This window comes from Rousettus aegyptiacus, unplaced genomic scaffold (genome assembly GCF_014176215.1).
Source record: "Rousettus aegyptiacus isolate mRouAeg1 unplaced genomic scaffold, mRouAeg1.p scaffold_m13_p_13, whole genome shotgun sequence".
Taxonomy (NCBI): Eukaryota; Metazoa; Chordata; class Mammalia; order Chiroptera; family Pteropodidae; genus Rousettus; species Rousettus aegyptiacus.
In genome coordinates, this window is record NW_023416288.1 from 256,747 (window position 1) to 277,457 (window position 20,711).

The 20,711-nt window shown below is 36.2% G+C and overlaps 1 protein-coding gene across 38 annotated transcripts in view; it reads left to right on the plus strand.

Annotated features, from left to right (window-relative positions):
* The window catches only part of NRCAM (neuronal cell adhesion molecule), a 252,687-nt gene that overhangs the window by 182,407 nt on the left and 49,569 nt on the right, over positions 1 to 20,711 (plus strand). For 16 of the 38 annotated variants that reach the window (XM_036230263.1, XM_036230231.1, XM_036230240.1 and 13 more), the window contains 8 exons: positions 981 to 1,181; positions 3,427 to 3,444; positions 6,485 to 6,590; positions 8,388 to 8,584; positions 12,188 to 12,310; positions 16,118 to 16,288; positions 16,775 to 16,831; positions 18,602 to 18,713. In XM_036230263.1, coding sequence (XP_036086156.1) covers positions 1,076 to 1,181; positions 3,427 to 3,444; positions 6,485 to 6,590; positions 8,388 to 8,584; positions 12,188 to 12,310; positions 16,118 to 16,288; positions 16,775 to 16,831; positions 18,602 to 18,713 — 890 coding nt within the window. In that variant the 5' untranslated portion in view covers positions 981 to 1,075. The remainder of the gene's footprint in view (positions 1 to 980; positions 1,182 to 3,426; positions 3,445 to 6,484; positions 6,591 to 8,387; positions 8,585 to 12,187; positions 12,311 to 16,117; positions 16,289 to 16,774; positions 16,832 to 18,601; positions 18,714 to 20,711) is intronic. The other 22 variants (XM_036230236.1, XM_036230238.1, XM_036230247.1 and 19 more) reach the window with 4 other exon arrangements.

Genomic DNA, 20,711 nt, shown 5'->3' on the forward strand with positions numbered 1-20,711 from the left:
TTATCTCTGTATCTATCTATCTAATATATGTGATGATTAAAACAAGGAATTTCAGGAATTCTTACAGGGTGAAATGGCATCTAGTTTGGGTGATCAGCTGATATTTCAATTTTAATTGATCTATAAAGAAATAAATTGGACTTTCATAAGGAAATATATTAGAGCATTCCAGGGAGAAGAAATAAAATAAACAAAGGCAAGAAAGTGAGAAAATTCAAGGCAAATATTGAAGGATTAACTCCAGAAAGAAAAACACAAACAGGCCATTAAACAAACAAAAAATAGTTATATGTAAATAGGAGAGTATAATGTTGATAGGATACATTGAGGCCAAATTATTATGGGTTTTTACATTTCTTATTTGAGGGCATATTGAACTCTAACCCATATAGTTATCCCCAATGTTTAACCAAAGAAGACCCTTTAGGAAAAATTTATCAGCACTGGTCAAGAAGGTGACTACAGTGAAAAAAAGACCTAGAACTCAGAGCCCAGGCATATCTGTTGCTGTAGTCTAGGTGAGCGATGGGGATAGCCTGAATTGTCAGTGGTTCCTCTGGTAAATCAGTGTTTGGGGTTTGAAACAAATTTGCAACAATGCCCTGAAGCTCCCAGAGATAATCTCTAGACTGGAGAAACCATTAGGCCTCCCCTCTAAAGTCACACTTCTAACTGGTTTATAAACCAAGTCTGTGTGATCAATTAGGAATAGCATGGCAGCCTCTGATATAAATGTAGATGTTTAAAATGGAAAAACCATATAGATGGCAAAGTAGACATAATTTGCCAAGTATTCAAGACCTGATTTCAGCTAATTTATTAATAATTGATTATTCTAGTCCTGAGAGTTAAATATTTAAAAATTAGCTCCCTTTTAGAGTTCATGTATAATACAAGGACTGATTTTCTATGCTGCAGATTTCCACTCTTCATTTTATTCTTTTTAATACACTATTAATTCTTATTCTATCCTTTTTCAGTTTCCTGCCTGAAAATTATTTAAACATTGCACACAAATCTTTTGTGAAAGAAGAAAAGGAAATTCAGTTTGTGGGTCTCAGCAGGAGTTAAGCTAATGCAGCTTAAAATAATGCCGAAAAAGAAGCGCTTATCTGCAGGGAGAGTGCCCCTGATTCTCTTCCTGTGCCAGATGATTAGTGCACTGGAAGTACCTCTCGATCGTAAGTATTAACGTTTTAAAGCTGTTAGGCCCAGGAGTCAAAACCTCCCCAGCATTTACTATCACTCAGAACTGTGTGAATAGAGGTGTCTGTGTGATACTGAAAAGCTAATCAAAATTAATTTGGCTTTTACCTTCAGCACCTGGTGTTTATAAAGAACCACACCATAGAAATGGCCGTTGAAACGGTCAGACCCATTGTTCCCTCCCTATCATTATCTTTCTTACCCCTCAGGTGCCTTTTGTGTACCATGGGGGTGCTGGCCAGAGAAGGAGTGAATCAATCATAGGTTGCCCTGGTCTTCCCAACAGGACTCTTTATGGAAGCAGTTCTACAAGAAAACCAAATAAATTGGTTTAAAATGATCATAGAGACCACCCCCCACTTACCCCTCTCTCTTCTTGCTTCTCCACTATCTCCCTTCATATGCTCAGAGTTCTCTGGAAAAGACTGGGGGATGGTCTTTCAGTCAACCCTATGCCACCTCTGTATACCCGAAACTACCTATAATTCATTTCCCTTGATTTAGACAAGGCAAAATTCACCTTTGATTTTGAATCTTAAATATGAGTATAGAACTAGGAAATATATCTTATCTAAAGCTTAATGAAGGGTCTTCTTTGGTTTAAAAATGTAATCAAAGTTCAAGATGTAAATTTTGAGAATAAAACAAGTCATCTGCAAAAACACTCTTTAAAATGAAGCAAGTAACAGCTTCTATATTAGCCCACTCTTTTCTTAATGATGAAGTTTATGCTGTACTCTCCCTGGTCTGGGTGGCCTATTTATGAAAAATGAAGATAATGCTAAGTTTCAGCTGGTAGCTTTCCCTTCATTGGAAAGCAGAATTTCAAATCTGGACAATTACTATACTTCAGAATTGATTTATTCTTTATCCCTAATCTGCATGACCTCTTTAAATCCATTAGCTTCCTGAATAGAACATCTGTTTGGCAAGCTTTCCAAGGTGCAAGGAAGATAGCACTTTCCTGAAGCTATTCAATTGTTGGGATGTTATTTTTTGCTACAGAGTTGCAACTGCCAGTGGGAAGACATTAAAAAGAGATGTGGTTTGCCCCACACTTTGTTGAATTCCTCTGCTGTGCATCTATAGTCTAAAGTACAATAAAATGCAATATTGTACTTATTTTCAAAACATATTCATTCAATGACCTTAATTTTAATTTTCAAAGAAAGAAGGAAGGAAGGGGGATGAGAGAGAGAGAGAGAGAGAGAGAGAGAGAGAGAGAGAGAGAGAGAGAGAGAGAGAGAGAGAGATATCGTGTAAACCCATTGGAGTTGGAATGCTTAAGCTGGTGCCCTAACAGATATAGGAGAGAGATAAAAACACTGGAAAGAAATGTTTTTGTTCTCTCTTTTGTTAAATGTATCCCCCTTAATCTAAGTGCTCAATCTAACAATCAAAGGGAAGCAGTCACCTATGGCTAACTCAATTATCATGGCTAATGGAGAAGGAGCATAACCATGAAGAAAAGAAAGTCACAGACAACCAAGGTGCTCCTGCATTAACCTTTGCAAGTACAGTGAGAGGCAGCCCTGCAAAATCATTTGAATTGCATGCTAATGTAATTTTTTCCTTGCTCCTATTCCTTACAGCCCTTCTACATGAGCTGCTTCTTGGTGTGGGTACTAGCAATCCCTGGGTGATTGAGTAATTTTGAAGCAGAAATATGCTAACAGTCTGAAAAGTTCGGTTGCTGACTTAGAAATTAACCATGGAAATATAAAACCTAAAACCAGTGTTAGCTTTGGCTTTGATGGATCACTGTCATTGCAGCCATGTAAAATTGTTAAGTATCATTGCCATGTGCATAGTGATGTCTGAGATAATAGGACCGGACACTACACAGTATGTGACAACTCAGATTAATTGTAGATTTCAGCTGTTTTTCAAATTGAACATAATTACTTGTCCAGTGTACAGCATGGATGGAATGAAATTAGCCATACCTATTCCTGGAAGAATCGTTTTTTGCCTACAGCATTTTATTTTGTTCTTGCATATGTTATGTGGGATAGCTGCCGCAGGAATAAACGAAACCATGAATAGGAGTTTCTTTCTCTTACTACTTGACAACTTCAACCTTTGCTATATGGTTTTTTAGGTCAAATCAAATAGACAAGATGCCCCTTTTATCTTCCAGGTTCTAACGTTCTTATTACTAACATCTGGTTTTCTTTAATTCGTTTGCCCACTCACCCGCTGATATTGATGGGGAAAAAGCAAAACTTCTTGAAGACTGTAAGTGTCTTTCTGTAATTACTAGGCAGTGTGAAAAATTGGCCATCTCTTTGTTTTTGAATTAATAGTGTGAATTAAATGCACGATTTTTATGTTTTGTGACTAATGTCTTTTTAAGCATGTGTATTTACTGTGGCTAACCATTTAAATACCAAGAAGCAAGTTTCATATATTCCCTGCATGAATTCTGAAGACACAGGTATTATTATTTTTCTTTTACCTATATTATGCTCTACTAACTTCTGTGCTTTTTCACATCTGATGTAACTCAATGAGAAAATTCACAAAATTTAAAAGAATGACTATCTGGTTCTAAATGCTATTTAATATTTGCTGGAATAGAGGCATGTCTTTTGGTATCTTTTAGAATGTGGATGCATGCAGACACTTCATCCAAATACCCTCTTATTCTTCACCTTATGGACTGTGTAGACATGTGTTTTCAGGTGTCATTAGTATCATGGCCTGTCGAATTTAAATATTGTTTTGAAGTGTGCAAAAGGCAATAAACATCACCTCATACACACAGTGTTTCTGAGTGGTTTGCTCTGAGTGAAACTTTTGCTGCCTCTGACAGTTGGGCATCATCTATTATCTATCTTAAAAATAGTTTCAAAGCATTTGAAAAATCCTTTGATATTGGATTAACCAGGACAATTATGCAAAATCACCTTTTTTTCCCTTATTACTTCAAAGCATTTGTTAGTTGCCAGGTGACCTAAGCACTATTCAAACAGGTACATCTGGACAGTAAACTCCTGCCAGTTAAGAGTGGCATCTAGGCCAAATCTGTTGCAGACACATGAATAAAAGTTCTGGGTCTGAAACTACCAGCCTTGCACCTCTGTCACTTGCAGAAAAGCTCAAGGAATTGGGCTGAGTCACTCCTAAGGATTCCTTCACCTACAACCTATGTCCACCATTCCCTGGGTGTGAAATTCAAGCTTCTTTCCATCATCCCAGACTCTATATTCCCAGAGCCTAAAGGATCACTCAGAGGTGAAACTGGTGTAAATAAAAATGATTATGATAATAATGTAAACATAGCTAACATCAAAACCATTATAGTATTGACATGTACTAAGAATTTTACAAAAATTCTTTAGTTTTCCCAGTGACTCTAGAAGTTAGATACCACTTTTAAACCCTGTTTTCTCCCTAAGGACACTAGGTTTTACGGAAGTTAAGAAAGTTGCTTTAAGTTTCACTGTTGGTAAGAAAGAAACAGATTAGTCCTTAGCCACCAGACCAAAATGCTCACTGGCATTGGAAACTGATAGAGAAGAATGAGGGTTCTGTGTTGTAGTGGAGACTGAGAGGAACAGCAGGATTGTCAGGAGAATGAGGAAGGGGATAAATCTTGCTAAAGGGAGGGGAAATTGATACTACACAGTATCCAGCATTTAATAGGTGAACAATAAATGATGACAATAATGGATTTAGCTTTTGATCTGTATTTTAGGTGTTATTTGGGTATTTAGTAAAGGACATCTAGTGGACAGGACAAGACTGGAGACAAAACAAGAGAAGAGAACCATGTTTGCAGATTTGTAAGACATTAAACATGTGATAAATTTAGCCCTGGCAACAGTTAACCACAGTAAACAAAGATAAGAGCTGAGGGCAGTTATTAAGCTTGTGGAAACACTTGTTGGTAGGTGGAAGAGGTTTCACGGAGGAAGCACAGAGTGGGGGCAGAGAAGAAAGGGAAGATGTAGAATATGAAAACCTTCAATAATCCAGAGTGTCAAATGCAAAAGGGAAGGAGAGTGCGAGTCTAAGAGAGGGCCTTGGGAAAAGCTTCATGAGCAGAGGAGAGCACCCTGGAGCAGGGTCACTGCCTGGCCCAGCTCTAGGGGACCATTCCCATTGTGGTTCAGGTTCTCAGCCTCAGCACTGCTGACTTTGAGCTCAGATAAGTCTTTGTTCTGGGGGGGCTTTTTTGTACCTTGTGAAATGTTTAGCAGCATCCCTGGCCTCTACACACCACATGCCAGTACCCACCCTCCCCACCTTCCCAACCCCAAGCTTCAGTGGTGATAACCAAAACTGTCTCCAGATTTGGTCAAATGTCTCCCAAGGGGTGGGGGCAAATTGCCCCTGGTTGAGAACCTCTGGTGTGTGTAAACGGCTCTCCCTGGATTTATGCAAGGCAGTGGCTTCTACCAGGAGAGTTTGGATCTTTTCCGTTTTGTGCCTTAGTTGTTGCTGTGAACGAGAAAGAATTTGAAATAGGTTATCTCTCCAGTTCCTTCCTGTTCTAACATTCTGTGATTCTGACTTCACAGGAAGGGCATGGCGATCTTAGACTGACTTAAACGATGGACATCCAAATGCTTGCTTTCTTCAGATTAAATTGTTCTGAGTTAGAAGGGTTTCCTCCTATGGTTTGATAATAAATGATCAGAGGAACACATTGAAGAGTGAAATGGAAATACTGTCTCCTATAACAGAGAACTTCCAAAAATCCTCCTATCTTCTAAATAAGACTTTTATCTTTATTCTTAGTAGCTACCTACCTCCTGGCTCTAATAAAACATGTCAGATCTCTAATTAAAGCATCTTTTCAACATTAACTTTTCAAATTTATTTGTTCTCATCATATTTTAATTATATTAACACAAGAATGAACTATAAATCAGTTACTTTTTCTTAAGAAACACAACTTTACCTATAACTTAAATTTCATTGGAAGGACTTGTTTGAACCAAAGGGCTCAGGGGAATTTCTCATTGTTACATCAGAAGAGAAGCTTTCTTAATATTCAGCTTGTATTGGTAATTACTTCTCCAAACTTTTAGTGGGGGAAAATGAGCTTTGTGAGTACTTATAAAGTTACCAAAAGGAAATTATGCCTTAACTTTAAAGTTTTAGAAGGCTGTTAGTTAAAATATACTCAGATATGTGCTGCCATCATAGAAATTATTGAAAACATTTGGAGCATATTTATCATAGGGTGATTTTGATATAGAAAAAAATGATTGGTATTATGATATTAAATGAATTATTTCTTTACATTTTTCTTCTTTCTACAATTAAGTGGTACAACCTCCAACCATTACTCAACAGTCTCCAAAAGATTATATTATTGACCCCCGGGAGAATATTGTAATCCAGTGTGAGGCCAAAGGAAAACCTCCTCCAAGGTGGGTGTGCTTTCTGCTTTGTGATAGTCCTGAAAGTAAGCGCTGAGATTAATGCCGAAGTTAATTTCAGGTCCTGCACATCTCTAAAGCATCATTTATAGGTTCATTCTTTTGTTTCTCTGCTTAATTAAAGTCAGTTTGTTCTTAAAAACCCAGATGATTGTACTCATACCCTTCTGAAAAATGCTCAAAAATTGTGAGGAGATGTGGAAAGACCCTTCTATTGGCTGTAATCGGCTAATGACATGGGGACATCTTTTTATTCTTGGCCTCAGTTTCTTCATCTGTAAAATAAACAAGTTGAATTCAATGATTTCTAAGATCTCTCTTATCTCTAGAGAGGTCTGTAAAATAGTCCTAAGTGGGTTTCCAAACTTGGCAGGGTTCAGTATTTCCAAAAGAATCTTGGCAAACGCGCTACGTGGTGTCTTAGAGTTAGGAGAGATGTTAAAGACCAATATATTTTATAAGTGGGAAACTGCCTAGAAATGCTAGGTAACTTATCCAAGGTCCCATAGTGAATCAGTGGATGATTTGTAACTTGTTCAGGAATATATAAGAGTTTTGGAAAACTGGATTATTATTAAAATATAATGTGGATTTTTTAAGTAATAAAGAAATGAACGTTTCTAAATATTTTATTTCTGACTTTGTCTATTATAGACTGGCACCTCAGAAAAAAATTAACTGGTACTAAATATTTAAGTATATTAAAACTTTCATCAGAGGTTTACTTAAAAACCATATATTCTGCTATATATTGCTCTGTTATTGGAAACCCTCTAGCAGCCAGGCCCAACTATGTCGTTTGTTGGATTTTCCCTTCAGTTTCACACTTATTTATTAGCTCCTATAACTCTCTGTAAGGCAGAATCTTTCCATCTCAGCACTCAATATTGTAGGCCAGATAATTTTTTGTTGTGATGATGGGGGCTCTCCTGTGTATTTTGGGATATTTAGCAGCATCCCTGGCCTGTACCTACTATATGCCAGTAGCACCCGCCACCACCATCTCCCACCCTAGCAGTTGTGACAACCACTAATACCAAGAATAAGCAGTGGGCCTGGAAAACATAGTCATGCATTTGCATGAGCATGGCTATTGTTAATTTGTGGCTAGCTTATAACGTATGAGCAGTGTGACTTTTATATAAGGGAATCTTTTATACCAATAAAACTGAGAAAGGAGAATTTCAGTTGACAATTTGAAATGCTTTTAAGAAATTTATAAAATCATCTCTAGAATTAAAATTTGTCAAAATATTTTAAATATAGAATTACCACTTTTAATAACCAATATTTAAAACACCACTGAATTCATATTTCTTCCCCTCCTTCCAACCTACACTTTGCATTTTGGTAACTTGAACCATGCCTGATTACTTGTGAAGGCTTTTCTTGTCACATTTTAGCCAAGAGCAAAATTTGGTGGATAGGTTATCAACTCTATGAACAACAGAATTTACAATAAAAATGCTAATGAAGCTCTAAGAGAGTGCCTAGGAGACCTGCTTCCAGTCTTTGAAAAATGACAGGCAAGTTGTATGCATGATTTCTTTATTGAGTCACAGTTCAGCTAGTTCTAATGAAGAGAAGTACTTTAAAATGTATGGCCAGCACTTTTTGTAAGTGATGATTCAATGAAACATTTAGGTATGGAGTCTATTGCTCTTTTACTGAATATTAAAATCTAATAATAATTTCTAGAAACCCATAAACTGCTAGGGATTTGTTAAAGAGTAAGTAACCCTGTTTTTCTGAACCATTAACAAACTTAAACCTTTATGTGTTGAGCAGCTTCTCCTGGACCCGAAATGGAACTCATTTTGACATAGATAAAGACCTTCTTGTCACCATGAAGCCTGACTCAGGAACTCTCATAATTAACATCATGAGCGAAGGGAAAGTAGAGATTTATGAAGGAGTCTATCAGTGTACAGCCAGGAATGAACGCGGAGCTGCAATTTCTAATAACATTGTTGTTCGTCCATCCAGTAAGTGAGACTTGTCCACCAAATAGGTGGATCTTTTTAAAATATGGCTCTGAGATTCAGCATCTGTTACATCATCTAAATACTATTACAAGAAAGTAATGGCACTAATTCCAATACTCTTATTTGAATTAGTGCATAAAATTTGCATAAAAATTATTGCTCCTTTCCTCTTCACCCTAAGTTCTCAGCGTAATGCTTTTCAGTCTAATGTCTTTTATATGAGTCCAGAATAAAATACCAGGGGTAAGAAAAGTGTTTGTTTCTCAAATTGGCCTAATTATTAATTTCTCATGTGGTTTTCTTCCAGCTTTATTGAAATATAATAGACAATTAGTTGCTTGTATTTACATTGTATAATTCAATGAGTTTTTTCAATAATAGTTGGCATACAATAATATATTAGTTTCATAGTACTAATATAGTGATTAGAAATCTATATAACTCACAAAGTGATCACCCCACTGAGTCTAGTACTCCTCCTTACATATTTATTGCATTATAAACTACTTTCCTTATGCTACACTTTAATCTCCATGTCTATTTTGTAACTATTCATTTATACTTCTTAATCCTTTTGCCCTTTTTTGCTGTCCCCCAACTCCTCTCCCATCTAGTAGCTTTCAAAATATTCTCTGTATCTATGAGTTGATTTCCATTTTGTTGTTGCTTATTTTGTTCTTTAGATTCCACATGTATGTGAAATCATGTGATCTGTGTCTTTCTCTATCTGACCTATTTCCATATCCTCTAGCTTCATCAAAGCAATATCTTTTTCCATCCCCTTCCTTTTAGTATGTGTGTGTGTCTTTTAATCTGAAATAAATCTCTTGTAGGCAGTGTATGTAAGGGTCTTGTTTTCTTAAACATTTGGCTTCCCTATCTTGATTGGAGCACTTAATTCTTATCCATTTGAGGGACTTGTTGATAGGAATATAGTAGTTATTACCATTCTTTATTCCTGTTTTCGATACATGTTTTTTCTTCTTAAAGAAGTCCCTCCAACATTTCCTTTAATACTAGCTTGGTGTTGATACATTCCTTTAGCTTATTTTTGTCTAGGAAGCTCTTTATTTGTCCTTCAATTTTAAACGATAGCTTTGCCGGATAAAGAATTCTTGTTTGTAGATCCTAGGTTTTCATCACTTTGAATATTTTCTGTTAAGCCCTTCTGTCTTGCATGGTTTCTTTTGAGAAATCAGCTGCCGGTTTTATGGATTCTCCTTTGTAGGTAACTAACTGCTTTTCTCTTGCTGCTTTTAAGATTCTCTTTTTGTATTTAACCTTTGACTTTTTAATTATAATTTATCTTGGTGTGGGCCTCTTTGGGTTCATCTTTTTTGGGTTTATCTTTTCTCTCTGAGTTTCCTGGGGTTATATATCTATTTCCTTCACCAAGTGAGGGAAGTTTTCATCATTATTTCTTCAAATAGCTCTTCAACTTCTTGTTTTCCTTCCAGTACCCCTATGACACAGAAATTTTTACATTTAATTGTATCCCATAGGCTCCTTAAATTATTATTATAGTCTTGGCTTATTTTTTCTTGCCATTCTGATTAAGCGTCCTTGGCTTCCCCATCCCCTATATTGGTGGCTCAATTCTCTTTTTTATCCACTCTGTTGATACCCTCTAATATATTCTTCATCTCAGATAATATATTCTTCATTTATGACTGGTTCCCTTTTATAATTTCCATTTCAATTTTCATATTTTTATCTCTTTGTTAAAGTTCTCACTGAGTTCATCTTCCCTTTCCTGTTTATTGAGCATCTTTATAACCAGTGTTTTGAATGCTGCCTCTGTTAGATTGGTTGACTCCAGTGGATCTCTGTTCTGTTCTCTCATGGTTTCTGCTTCTTTGTCTTCCCATTTTGGCTGCTTTTTTGTGTCAATTTCTATGTACTAAGCAAAGCTCCTAAGTCTGCTGGTCTTATTAGCATGGCTTTGTATAGTAGGTGTCCATTGGCACAGTCCCGAGAGGAGTTCAGCTGCAGGCCAAATTTAGCCCCAGCCTGTGCCCCTCTGGGGCCACTGTTAAGATTCAGCAAGCAATCTACATCTGTTGTGCTTATAGTTGCCTCAAGAGGTCACGTCAGAAGCTGAGGCCAGCTCCCACCAGTGTGAGTCTTGATGCTGCTCAGCAAGAGGCACCTGACTAAGCGAGGACACATCTGTATGGGGCTTGGGTGAGGTCATGAGTTGCGGGAGGCGGAGTTTCAGGAAATCCAGTTTGATGTTATTCAGTTTGATGATGTCTCAGCTGTGGTACACTGTATCCGCACACTGGGAGCAGGGAGGGCTCAACAGAGGAACAATGGATACTACCCAGCACCTTTGCAGAGGAGATATCCTTGCCTCTGGTCCTCGCTCCAACAACTCAGTGTCCCCTTATAAGTCCCTAGTGCCCCCCGTGGAGCTGATCCAGCTCTGATGTTTAGAGCAAGCAGGTCTATCACCGCGAAAGTACACTCACAGACACAGCCCCTTTAAGAGGTGTCTGCAGCTGCCAGCTGCCGCTGCCATAGCCTCTACCCTAGTCAGCCAGTGGGGACCAGGCAATCTTGTGTCTTTGCCCCCTCCTACCTTCTACCTTTACAGGTTGATTAATTATTTTCTTGCTCATTATAGTGCTTCTGTTCATCTAGATCTCCAGCAACTTTGCTTGCTGTTTGCTCTGTGTTTCTGTCACAGTTTGATTTGGTAGCAAGAAGGATTGAACAAAGCCTCTGTCATCTACACCATTTTTTTCCCCAGAGATCCTCATGTGTTTTATGTATAAGCAAATTTCCTACAGCCAGATGGATATAAATTCAGTATGAAATAGGCAATCAAGGACTAAGTATTATTATTTAAAACTTGTTTTCAAAATTTCACTGGAAATACAGTGGCCTCACTACCTTGATGTTATTGGGGCTCTTTGCAGTGATCCATACCCAAATCTTCTCAACAACTCAAGGGCATATATTTAAAGAAAAATGACCATTTCAGTTCTGGTCTTTTTTAAAGCTATTTTTATTACATGTGTAATATATGTTCGTTATGTAAAAAATTAATTTCAAGTGGAAAAGAAATTTTAAAATTACTTCTGAATTCTTCCATTCAAGAAAATAACTAATGCTTTTTCTGTTATTTTTTAGCCATATATGTTTGTATGTATTTAAAACAATCTCATTCTGAAGTATTATTTTATAACCTTTTCTGACTTATCTATGATATATGTAATCTCATATCAATCTTATAATAAGTATACTGGTATAATATATAATACTCTATGATATTGAAAGGTTTATAGTTATATAACAAATCTTTTGGCATTTAAGTGTTTTCCATTCTTTTGTGAAGAACATACTTTTAGGAAAATTATGTATCTTCTTAATGATTTATTTAATAAGTTCTTAGGCTTAGAATTTCTGGCTCAAAATTTATACTATTAATGACAGTAAAGGAAAACTGTCATTTTTTTTTTAAATTTGGTCACTGTATTTAAAAATTACTTTAATATACATAAATTCTGAATTACTGTTTCCCCAAAAGTTTAGTTTGTTTTTGGTGTTCTTTTTCTTTTTCAATGTAGAAACAACAGAAGTTTTTATTTTATTTCATAGGATCACCATTGTGGACCAAAGAAAAACTTGAACCAATAATACTTCAAAATGGCCAGCCTTTGGTACTTCCCTGCAGACCCCCAGTTGGATTGCCATCACCTATAATATTTTGGATGGATAACTGTAAGTTTTAAAAATATAAATTTGCTTTCTTCAAGAGTCTTATGATTATTTGCTGTCATAATAAATTTTTACTTCCTGTGATTCATAAAATGTTTATAAAATGTTTTAGAGATGCTTGGAAAAATAAATGTTCATTAAAGTAAATAGTGTCTTATTTCATTCATTCACTTGATTTTTGAATACTTACTATGTACTACACATTACAATAAAATAAACAAGTTTCCAGCTCTCACTTAGCTTATAATCTTTGCAGTGAAAATAGATGGAGATGGAGAAGGAAACAGGCAGTAAATGCATTTAGAAAATACGTGTTTGTTGGCAATAAGCAATATACAGAAAAATAAGCACAGTTTTGAGCAGAGACTTAAAGGAATGTGTGAGCAAAGCAATCCCCTAAATATCTGTGTTAAGGGAAAACTGATACAAGCCCCTAAAGTAAGGGGCACCCTGGTATGCATAAAAGGCAGCAGGGAGGCAAGGGGGGCCAGACCAAGTGGGCCAAGGGAGAAAGTGATAGAAAAGGTCAGAAAGTACAGGGGTTTAATACAGAGGGCTTGTCTTTTATTCTGACTGAAGTAGGGAAACAGTGAAGAAGTGACTTTACCTAAAACGATACAAATAGTAATAGCATAGCATTTGTTCATGTGTGGAAAATGTAAGGGACAAAAGAGAGAGTTGGCCTCCTGTTCGGAGACCACTGCCATTGTTTAGGCAGGAGTTGATGCTAATTTGGACTCAGGTCATGGCAGTCAAGTGGGTAAGAAATGGTCGGATTCTGGATATATTTTGGAGGTAGATCCTCTAGAATTTATCGGAGTCAGGATGGGGACATGAGAGAGAAAAATCAAAGATAACTACGAAGTTGAAGACTGAGCAACTGGTAAAATGGAATTGCCATTTTATGAAATAGCAGAAGCCCAAAAAGTGGAGGAAATCAAGCTATTTCAGATGTGTTATATTTTTTCATTCAAGTTTTGTTTTTTGTTTTTTATCCCCAACAATAGCTAATATTTACTGGACATTTACTAAGTGTTAGTCCCTTTGCCAAGGACTTTATGTGGGTTATCTCATCAATTTTTTACAACAACCCTGTGAGGCATGTCTGGTTAGTCTTTCCACTTTTTAGATGAGGAAACTGAGGCACAGAGAAATGAATTCTTCCCATTAGGCAATTTAACGTTTGGCCACCCATCCCTATCCTTTCAGGGATTGTTTGTTGCTCTGCCTCTCCCACCCTCGCAGACCACCTGAGCTAATAGGTTAGCATGTTACCTTTGAGGTCCCACATGGGTCTGCTAGAAGACTAGGAAATCAGGATTTGAGATGTGAGAGCCCTGTAAGACATCCATTGGGAGATACCTAACAGGAGTCAAAGCTACATGAGTCAGAAGAAGATTCAGAGCTCCAGTCAGTAGTGTATGAGTGTTTGGTGTAGGTGCTTCCTAGAGCCAGGGCCTGAATGATTGAACTGAAGAAAGGAGTGCAGTCCATGAAAAGCAAATCCTGGGGGACTGAGACCAGGAGCCCTCCAGGGGCCAAGCACTTAGGGAAGCCAACAAAGTAAATGAGAAAGAGAGTCACTGCATTAAGAAGAGAACAGAGTGATGTTCCCAGGACAAGGTGAACAAAGAGTGTCGAGAAGACGAAACAATTAGCTTTCAAATGCTGCTGAAAAACCCGGTAACTTCTGATCTGAGAAATGCCTATTAAACTTGGCAACGTGGAGGTCACTGTTGACCTTGACAAGAGTCATTTAGATGGAATGGTGGTGATGAATGCAAAATATTTGTGGGGAGTATATTCTGTTCTCAGTGACATGATTTCCTCTGAAATCACAGGTCGTACATATTACTAAGGATAAAGCTTACCTACTTACCTCTAACATGTAATTTTTGTTTTTGACTTAGTTGAAAACACTCAGAGTATCACAAAGAAATGGAAAATAAATATATACATGAATAAATGAGCCAAATATATTTTTCTTATAGTTATATAACAGCTTTTACAGACTTTGAAAAAATAAGTAAAAAATGAGCTCTGTATGACATTAATAACAGTATCCAAATATCACTGCCAAAATGAAGCCAGGTATTTGGTCTTCAGTTCTTATTCAGAAATGATGATTTTTTCCACTTAAGAGATATATACATGTTAAGTCTCATAATCTATGAATATGTAACTGATTTTTTTCCACATTGTACTGCTGACTATATAATTTACATAAATTTTAGTCAAAGCATCTGGATCTTTCAAATAAAATTGCATAAGAGAAAAAATTCAGATCTGTATCACATTTTTCTTGCAAGATGACATCAATTTATTCCTATCTGCATATATTTTTTCCCCAGTATAATGCAAAAAAACTCAATGGACACTTTAATTTGATCTACCAACTCCCATCAATAATAAAATACAGCAGGAGAAATGGAAGAGAATTATCATATGCTTATATTTGACTTTTTGTATTCACTAAATAAATGTACCTTATTTTTCTTGTTATTTTTAAAACAATCGTTTCCTTAGGGCAGAGGTTCCCAACCTCCAGGCCTTGGACCGATACTGGTCTGTGACCTGTGAGGAACCAGGCTGCACAGCAGGAGGTCAGAAGCAGGCCAACAAGCCAAGCTTCATCTGTATTTGCAGCCGCTCCACAGCATAGCATCACCACCTCAGCTCCACCTCAGATTATCAGGCATTAGATTCTCATAGGAGCACTGGTCCCTGGTTCCAAATAGGTTGGGGACCTCTGGCTTAGGAATTAATGACTCAAAACCATGAATTTACAACCACTACCCAGATCCTCATCCTGCCCAAGGACTTGGTTAATGTGGCTAACCAACATTCTTCAAGCTTTGGCTCCACATTTTCCTGCCTTTTCCTACCCAAGGGAGTTGCAGGCTTTTAACCATAATTTTGCCTTTTGTGAAATGTTAGATGAGGGCACTTGCTTTAGGAGGAACACAGCTGCATGACTCAGACTGGTGAAATCCTCTGGTCAGACACAACTTTGCCCGAGGCACCTGGGATGTGTGATTTTTCCTAGTTCTTTCACTTCAGGGCTGAAGAATTCTCACAGTTAAGGCTCTGTGAATTGAGTCAGAAGCTTCATGAGGCATATTAGTCAGCCACGTGTAAATTCACACATAAATAAGTGGTCTCACCTCCCCAAGTCCTTCATCTGCCTAGATAATATTCCTTCCATGCCGAAGGCTAGAGTTCCTTAACGGGACCTGAGCCAAAGTAAAACTCAAAGCTAGAAAGTTAGAGTGCTGATAGTTATTCATTTAATTACAGGGTAGGGACCCTGGTATGCCTGACATCTTGTATAGGGCCTAGCTCACAGTTAGGTGCTCTTACAGTATTTGGTGTCTGACTGACTATACAGATGCAACCCAAGTTAACATTCTTATAAATTTTCCTTAATGCACTTTCTAAGGCATGTGTTTATATGTGTTTAATAATTAGGGACTCGTTTAAATTTTAGAAAAAGTCACTTAAATTCATTTGGTAAAGCATGTTTTGGTTTATACGTCCTTAAATAAAACATTTTACTATACAACTCTAATCTCACCTCTGCCCCCTCCAAAGAAATTAGGATCAAGCAGGTATAGTTGGAGTAGTATTGTGCCATTATGTTGTTGTTGTTGTTTATAGTTATTTGCTTTTACTCAAAGAACTTTATAGAGAAAACGTTCAAGTGAAATTCACAGAACTATGAATAGATAAATTTATCTTGCTAATTCGAACAGTGGCCACTTTATGATAGAATGATCTGCATATCTCTTTGCCTTTCTTGCCTTTCTCCAGCCTTTCAAAGACTTCCACAAAGTGAGAGGGTTTCCCAGGGTCTGAATGGAGACCTTTATTTCTCCAATGTTCTCCCAGAGGATACCCGTGAAGACTATATCTGTTATGCCAGATTTAATCACACTCAAACCATACAGCAGAAGCAACCTATTTCTGTGAAGGTGATTTCAGGTAAGAGTTTAGCTTTCTGAATCTCTCTTTCAATGATATTTACAAATGTGTGCAAAATATGTTAAGTATTAAATACTACTGATTGACATAAACAGGTACATTGATCAGGAAACTGTCAATAGTGACTAAAGAGCATGCATACCTAAATACCATATTTTACATTTTTTGCTGTTACTACTATTACCGTTTTCCTGATAACTTTCTGAATCTACTCAGAGTTCTGAGCATTCGCGTGTGCTTTATGCCCCATGATGCCTTTAATTGGCAGTCCTGAAGCTTCATTTCTTTGTTCACATATTACTGGTTGGGGGTGGCTGAGTGAATTAACAAGTTGGTCATATACAATGTAAAGCATTGTATTAGTTGGTAGGGTGGCACTTGGTCAGCATAGTTCTATACATTTGCTTTTGTTGCCCAGTGATTTTTTTTTTTACAATACCTTCTTCTCTACTTTTTGCTTTCTTCATAATATTCTGTTTATTTCAGTGGATGAATTGAATGACACTATAGCTGCTAATTTGAGTGACACTGAGTTTTATGGTGGTGAGTTATGGTGATTGTAACTGATATTCTTTCCTTCATTGTAGAATTTAGTTCACTAACTTCACCTCCATGGCTATTTAACCTTCTTTCTTTATGAAATTTGTAGTTACATGTTTAATACCACTAGAATAAAATGTGTTTCTTGTGAAAGTTAGCTATAAGCTTGCAAACATGCCACTAAAACATTTTCCATGTTGTATGTATAATAATGAAAATTATTATAACTGTTTTCATGTAAAGAGCCATTTCACATGATTTGGAAAAAATCTTTTATATACGTTCAAAATTATATTTTTTTATTTTTTGTCTTGTTCATAATTTTTCTCATTAACTAAATAAGAATTGTCAGAGTGCATTAACTTGTTAGAATACTAACTCTTCAAAGTCTTAGTAACCTGTAGCAACACAACATTAAGTGGATTTTGATAGTAAGTCATCACATTTCCCATCTGTTTTTACATGATATTATCATATAATTAACAATAGTATTTCTCTTAGTTTCATTTAAAATCCAGTCCCTAGCTTCAGTGAAAGTAATCTTTTTAAAAATAGAGCATTTAACTTCATTCTTTTAAAGAGAAAAGAATTTGATTTACTTAAGAGAAATATGGCTCTCAGGTACAGAATAAATAAATGAAAATTATGGATTCTTAATTATATATAAGGCAGAATTTCTGCTGTATTAATTTTTTACCTTTGAGATATAAAGTAAAAAACATTAAGGTACTATCGATTACCAGAGTAGGCATACTACAACTCCTGCCTTACTTTTTTATTTTATTTTAATATACTCTTAAAAAATATAGGCCTCAAAACCATTCCCAAAGTGATTTCAGAGGAGTAATGTTTTCTCCACTATCTCTATAATCTTAGGAAAACTCTAATTTCTCTCAAGTAATATCTCTTCTAATATTTAGTTTTTTCTTCTGAGAAATGAGAATAAATCATATATTACCTTTCATTCAGTTTTTGTGAGCATCAAATAATTAATGCATTAAAATGTTAAAAACCTTAATATGGTGTCATTTCTACTTTTTTTCTGAGAGGCCATGAGAAGATAAGGCTACATCTCCATAAAAAAGAAGGTGACCTGTGTAAATCTCCCTGAGACCTCGGACTTGAGCCCTCTTTATTTTTTCATTAAGAAAACTAATTTCAATTTCTTTAACTCCACCATTATTCTTATTTATAGTACAATTCGCCAGACCTCTGTCAGTAACTCTAGTTTTGTTCTGTTTTGGTTTTCATGAACCTTGCAGTTATGAGGTTTTGATATGTTGGACAGCCACCACAGTTTATCTCTGTGAATAGTAAATGAAATTGACCATAATGTTGTCCCTAGTATAAACTGAATTATCCCTTCCATAGTCATAACTTTCAGAAAAATCTAACATCTTCCAGAAGGTAGACGGTTAATTTTCACTTTGACCTGAACACTAATTTTAACTGATGGGTAGTTTGAGAATGGAATTTTCCTCTCTATATCTACATTTTGAAAATTTTCCCACCTACAAAAAATTCATAAAAATCTAACCCAAATTAAGGAAATGTACAAAAGTAAAATAGTCCTTACTATTGGTGCTTATGCAACCAAATTATTTCTATTCTTAGCTGAGAGAGTGATAGCTATTTGTAAGTCAGAAAGTGTGCATGTGTATTTTAACAAATTTCACAGTGTTAAATGGTTTCAAAAAGGGATTTGGGTTTTAGAACTATTTCTAGAAATATATATTCATAACTTTTAATGCATATTGATTTTCTCTTTTGCAGCTAAATCAAGTAGAGAGAGGCCACCAACATTTTTAACTCCAGAAGGTAATGCAAGTAACAAAGAAGAACTAAGAGGAAATGTACTTTCACTGGAGTGCATTGCAGAAGGACTGTGAGTTAACGCTTTCTGTCTTGATTTACATTTCTTGCAAAAACAGTAGATTGGTAGAGAGGTATTGATATCATAGGAAGAGTCATTGTCTGGTTCTAATTCCCTCAAGCATCAAGAAGAATCTTATCATTATTTCTAAAATAAGCCATATGAATCTCATATTATTAAAGTATTTCATTAATAGTGTTCCCCTTGAAATAAGTATCAATAATTACCTTATTATGATAGCTATGATTATAATTAGGGTATATTATTTTGCTATGGCATATAACAAACCACCTCAAAATTTAGCCTCTTAAAAACAATAGCTCTTGATTATTGATAATTTGTCTACAGGTCTGCAGGGAAGTTGTGCTGTAATGGGCTAGATCTGACTTATTTCGATTGAGCCCGCTAATGGTTCACTAGGTGGCTCAGCTATGGGCTCAAAATTCTACTGCTAGCACCTTAGCAGGTAGCTAAACTCTTGGCCTTTAGTTTCTCACATTCCTCTAGCAGTCTAGTCCTGGCTTTTTCTCCTAACAACAGAAACACACACAGCCTCTTAGGGCCTAGCCTCAGAATTGGCACACTGTTCCCTCTACTACTTCCTATTGGCTAGTCACAAGCCCAGCTTCTTTGCAGATGTCTCATTATGCATAACTCAAAACTGATGCCACTCCCAGAACCCATATGCTCTTGTAAGGAGTTGCAGGGAGTCCTCGTTCAGATATAAGAACAACTGTTTCATTAGGTACACATTAGAAACAAGCTTCTACGTAGTCCCCTCTTTAAGCCTGGCATAGAGCAAGTGCTGTTGATACGGGCACATTTGCTGAAAACATTGACTAGAATCTTGAAAACATGTTGTGATCATATGTTGTGATCTGTGCTATTCTTGACCTGGTAACTCAAGGGTCTCACAGGTCTCACACTCCTTAGAATCAGCCTCCAGGAATAACTTTAATTCAGGAGACACATGGCGGCCTCTGCTGGCCATGTTAGGAAGTCACCATACACACTACTTAACTCCTCAAGCAACTGAAAACTAGCGCATCCCCCTTTAAAGATATTTTAAGTATACATCTTACTCCCAGAATTTAACAAAAAAAAAAACAAAAAACAAAAAACCTTGCAATTTTCATCATCATTATGTTATAAAATAGTTTATTCTATCAGCCTTTCGGGATTAAATGTACCCATTCTCATAATTTAGTGATTTCCTTTTCCACAAATGATATATCATACAAAAATAAAAACTAAAATATGGTCAGTATTTGGAAATTGCATAGCATTTCCAAAAAGTTTTAAAACATTGGAATATTGCAAAACTAAGATTGAGGCTCTATCACTTACATACCAATAAGCATATGACTCATAGCATCAAACATTTCTAATTCTTAACACCTGCTCAGTGGAGTAGGAGGCCTCTGGAACAATTCATGAGTTAGTTAAACTATAATCTCATGTTCCTATCTCCATTGTGCTCTCAACCCCCAGATCATATGAGATGCAATTTAATCTGACTATAAGGAAACATGATAATATGCTGTCAGAGTCCACATGTTGTGTAGTAACTTCAACTTTTCAAAATGATTTCATATTTTCTAACTCTTTTTATATTCACATGTCTATTTTAGAAACCGTTTCATCAAATATACATGTTTAGTTTTTTTTTTTTGTTTGGCCAAATAAACCAAAACAATTATAAAAACAACCCACTTGTACTTCTAATGACAAATACTGTGATCTTACAGAGGGCCTGGACCGTTTTTGTTTGTTTGTTTGTTTGTTTTTGTCTTTGCATCTGCCCAATATACAACACAGTGCTTGGTTTATAGTTAAGTGCTTAGTAGGTGTTTGTGTTGAATGGGTTTTTATTTTACCCTCATATAAACCTTCTAACATTAAGCATTATTATCCCCATTTAGGCAATTAAAGAAACTGAGACCCAAAGGGGTCAGGGATCCAAGTACAGAGAACAATTTAGGGACAGGGCTGGGACTTTGTAGGAAATCT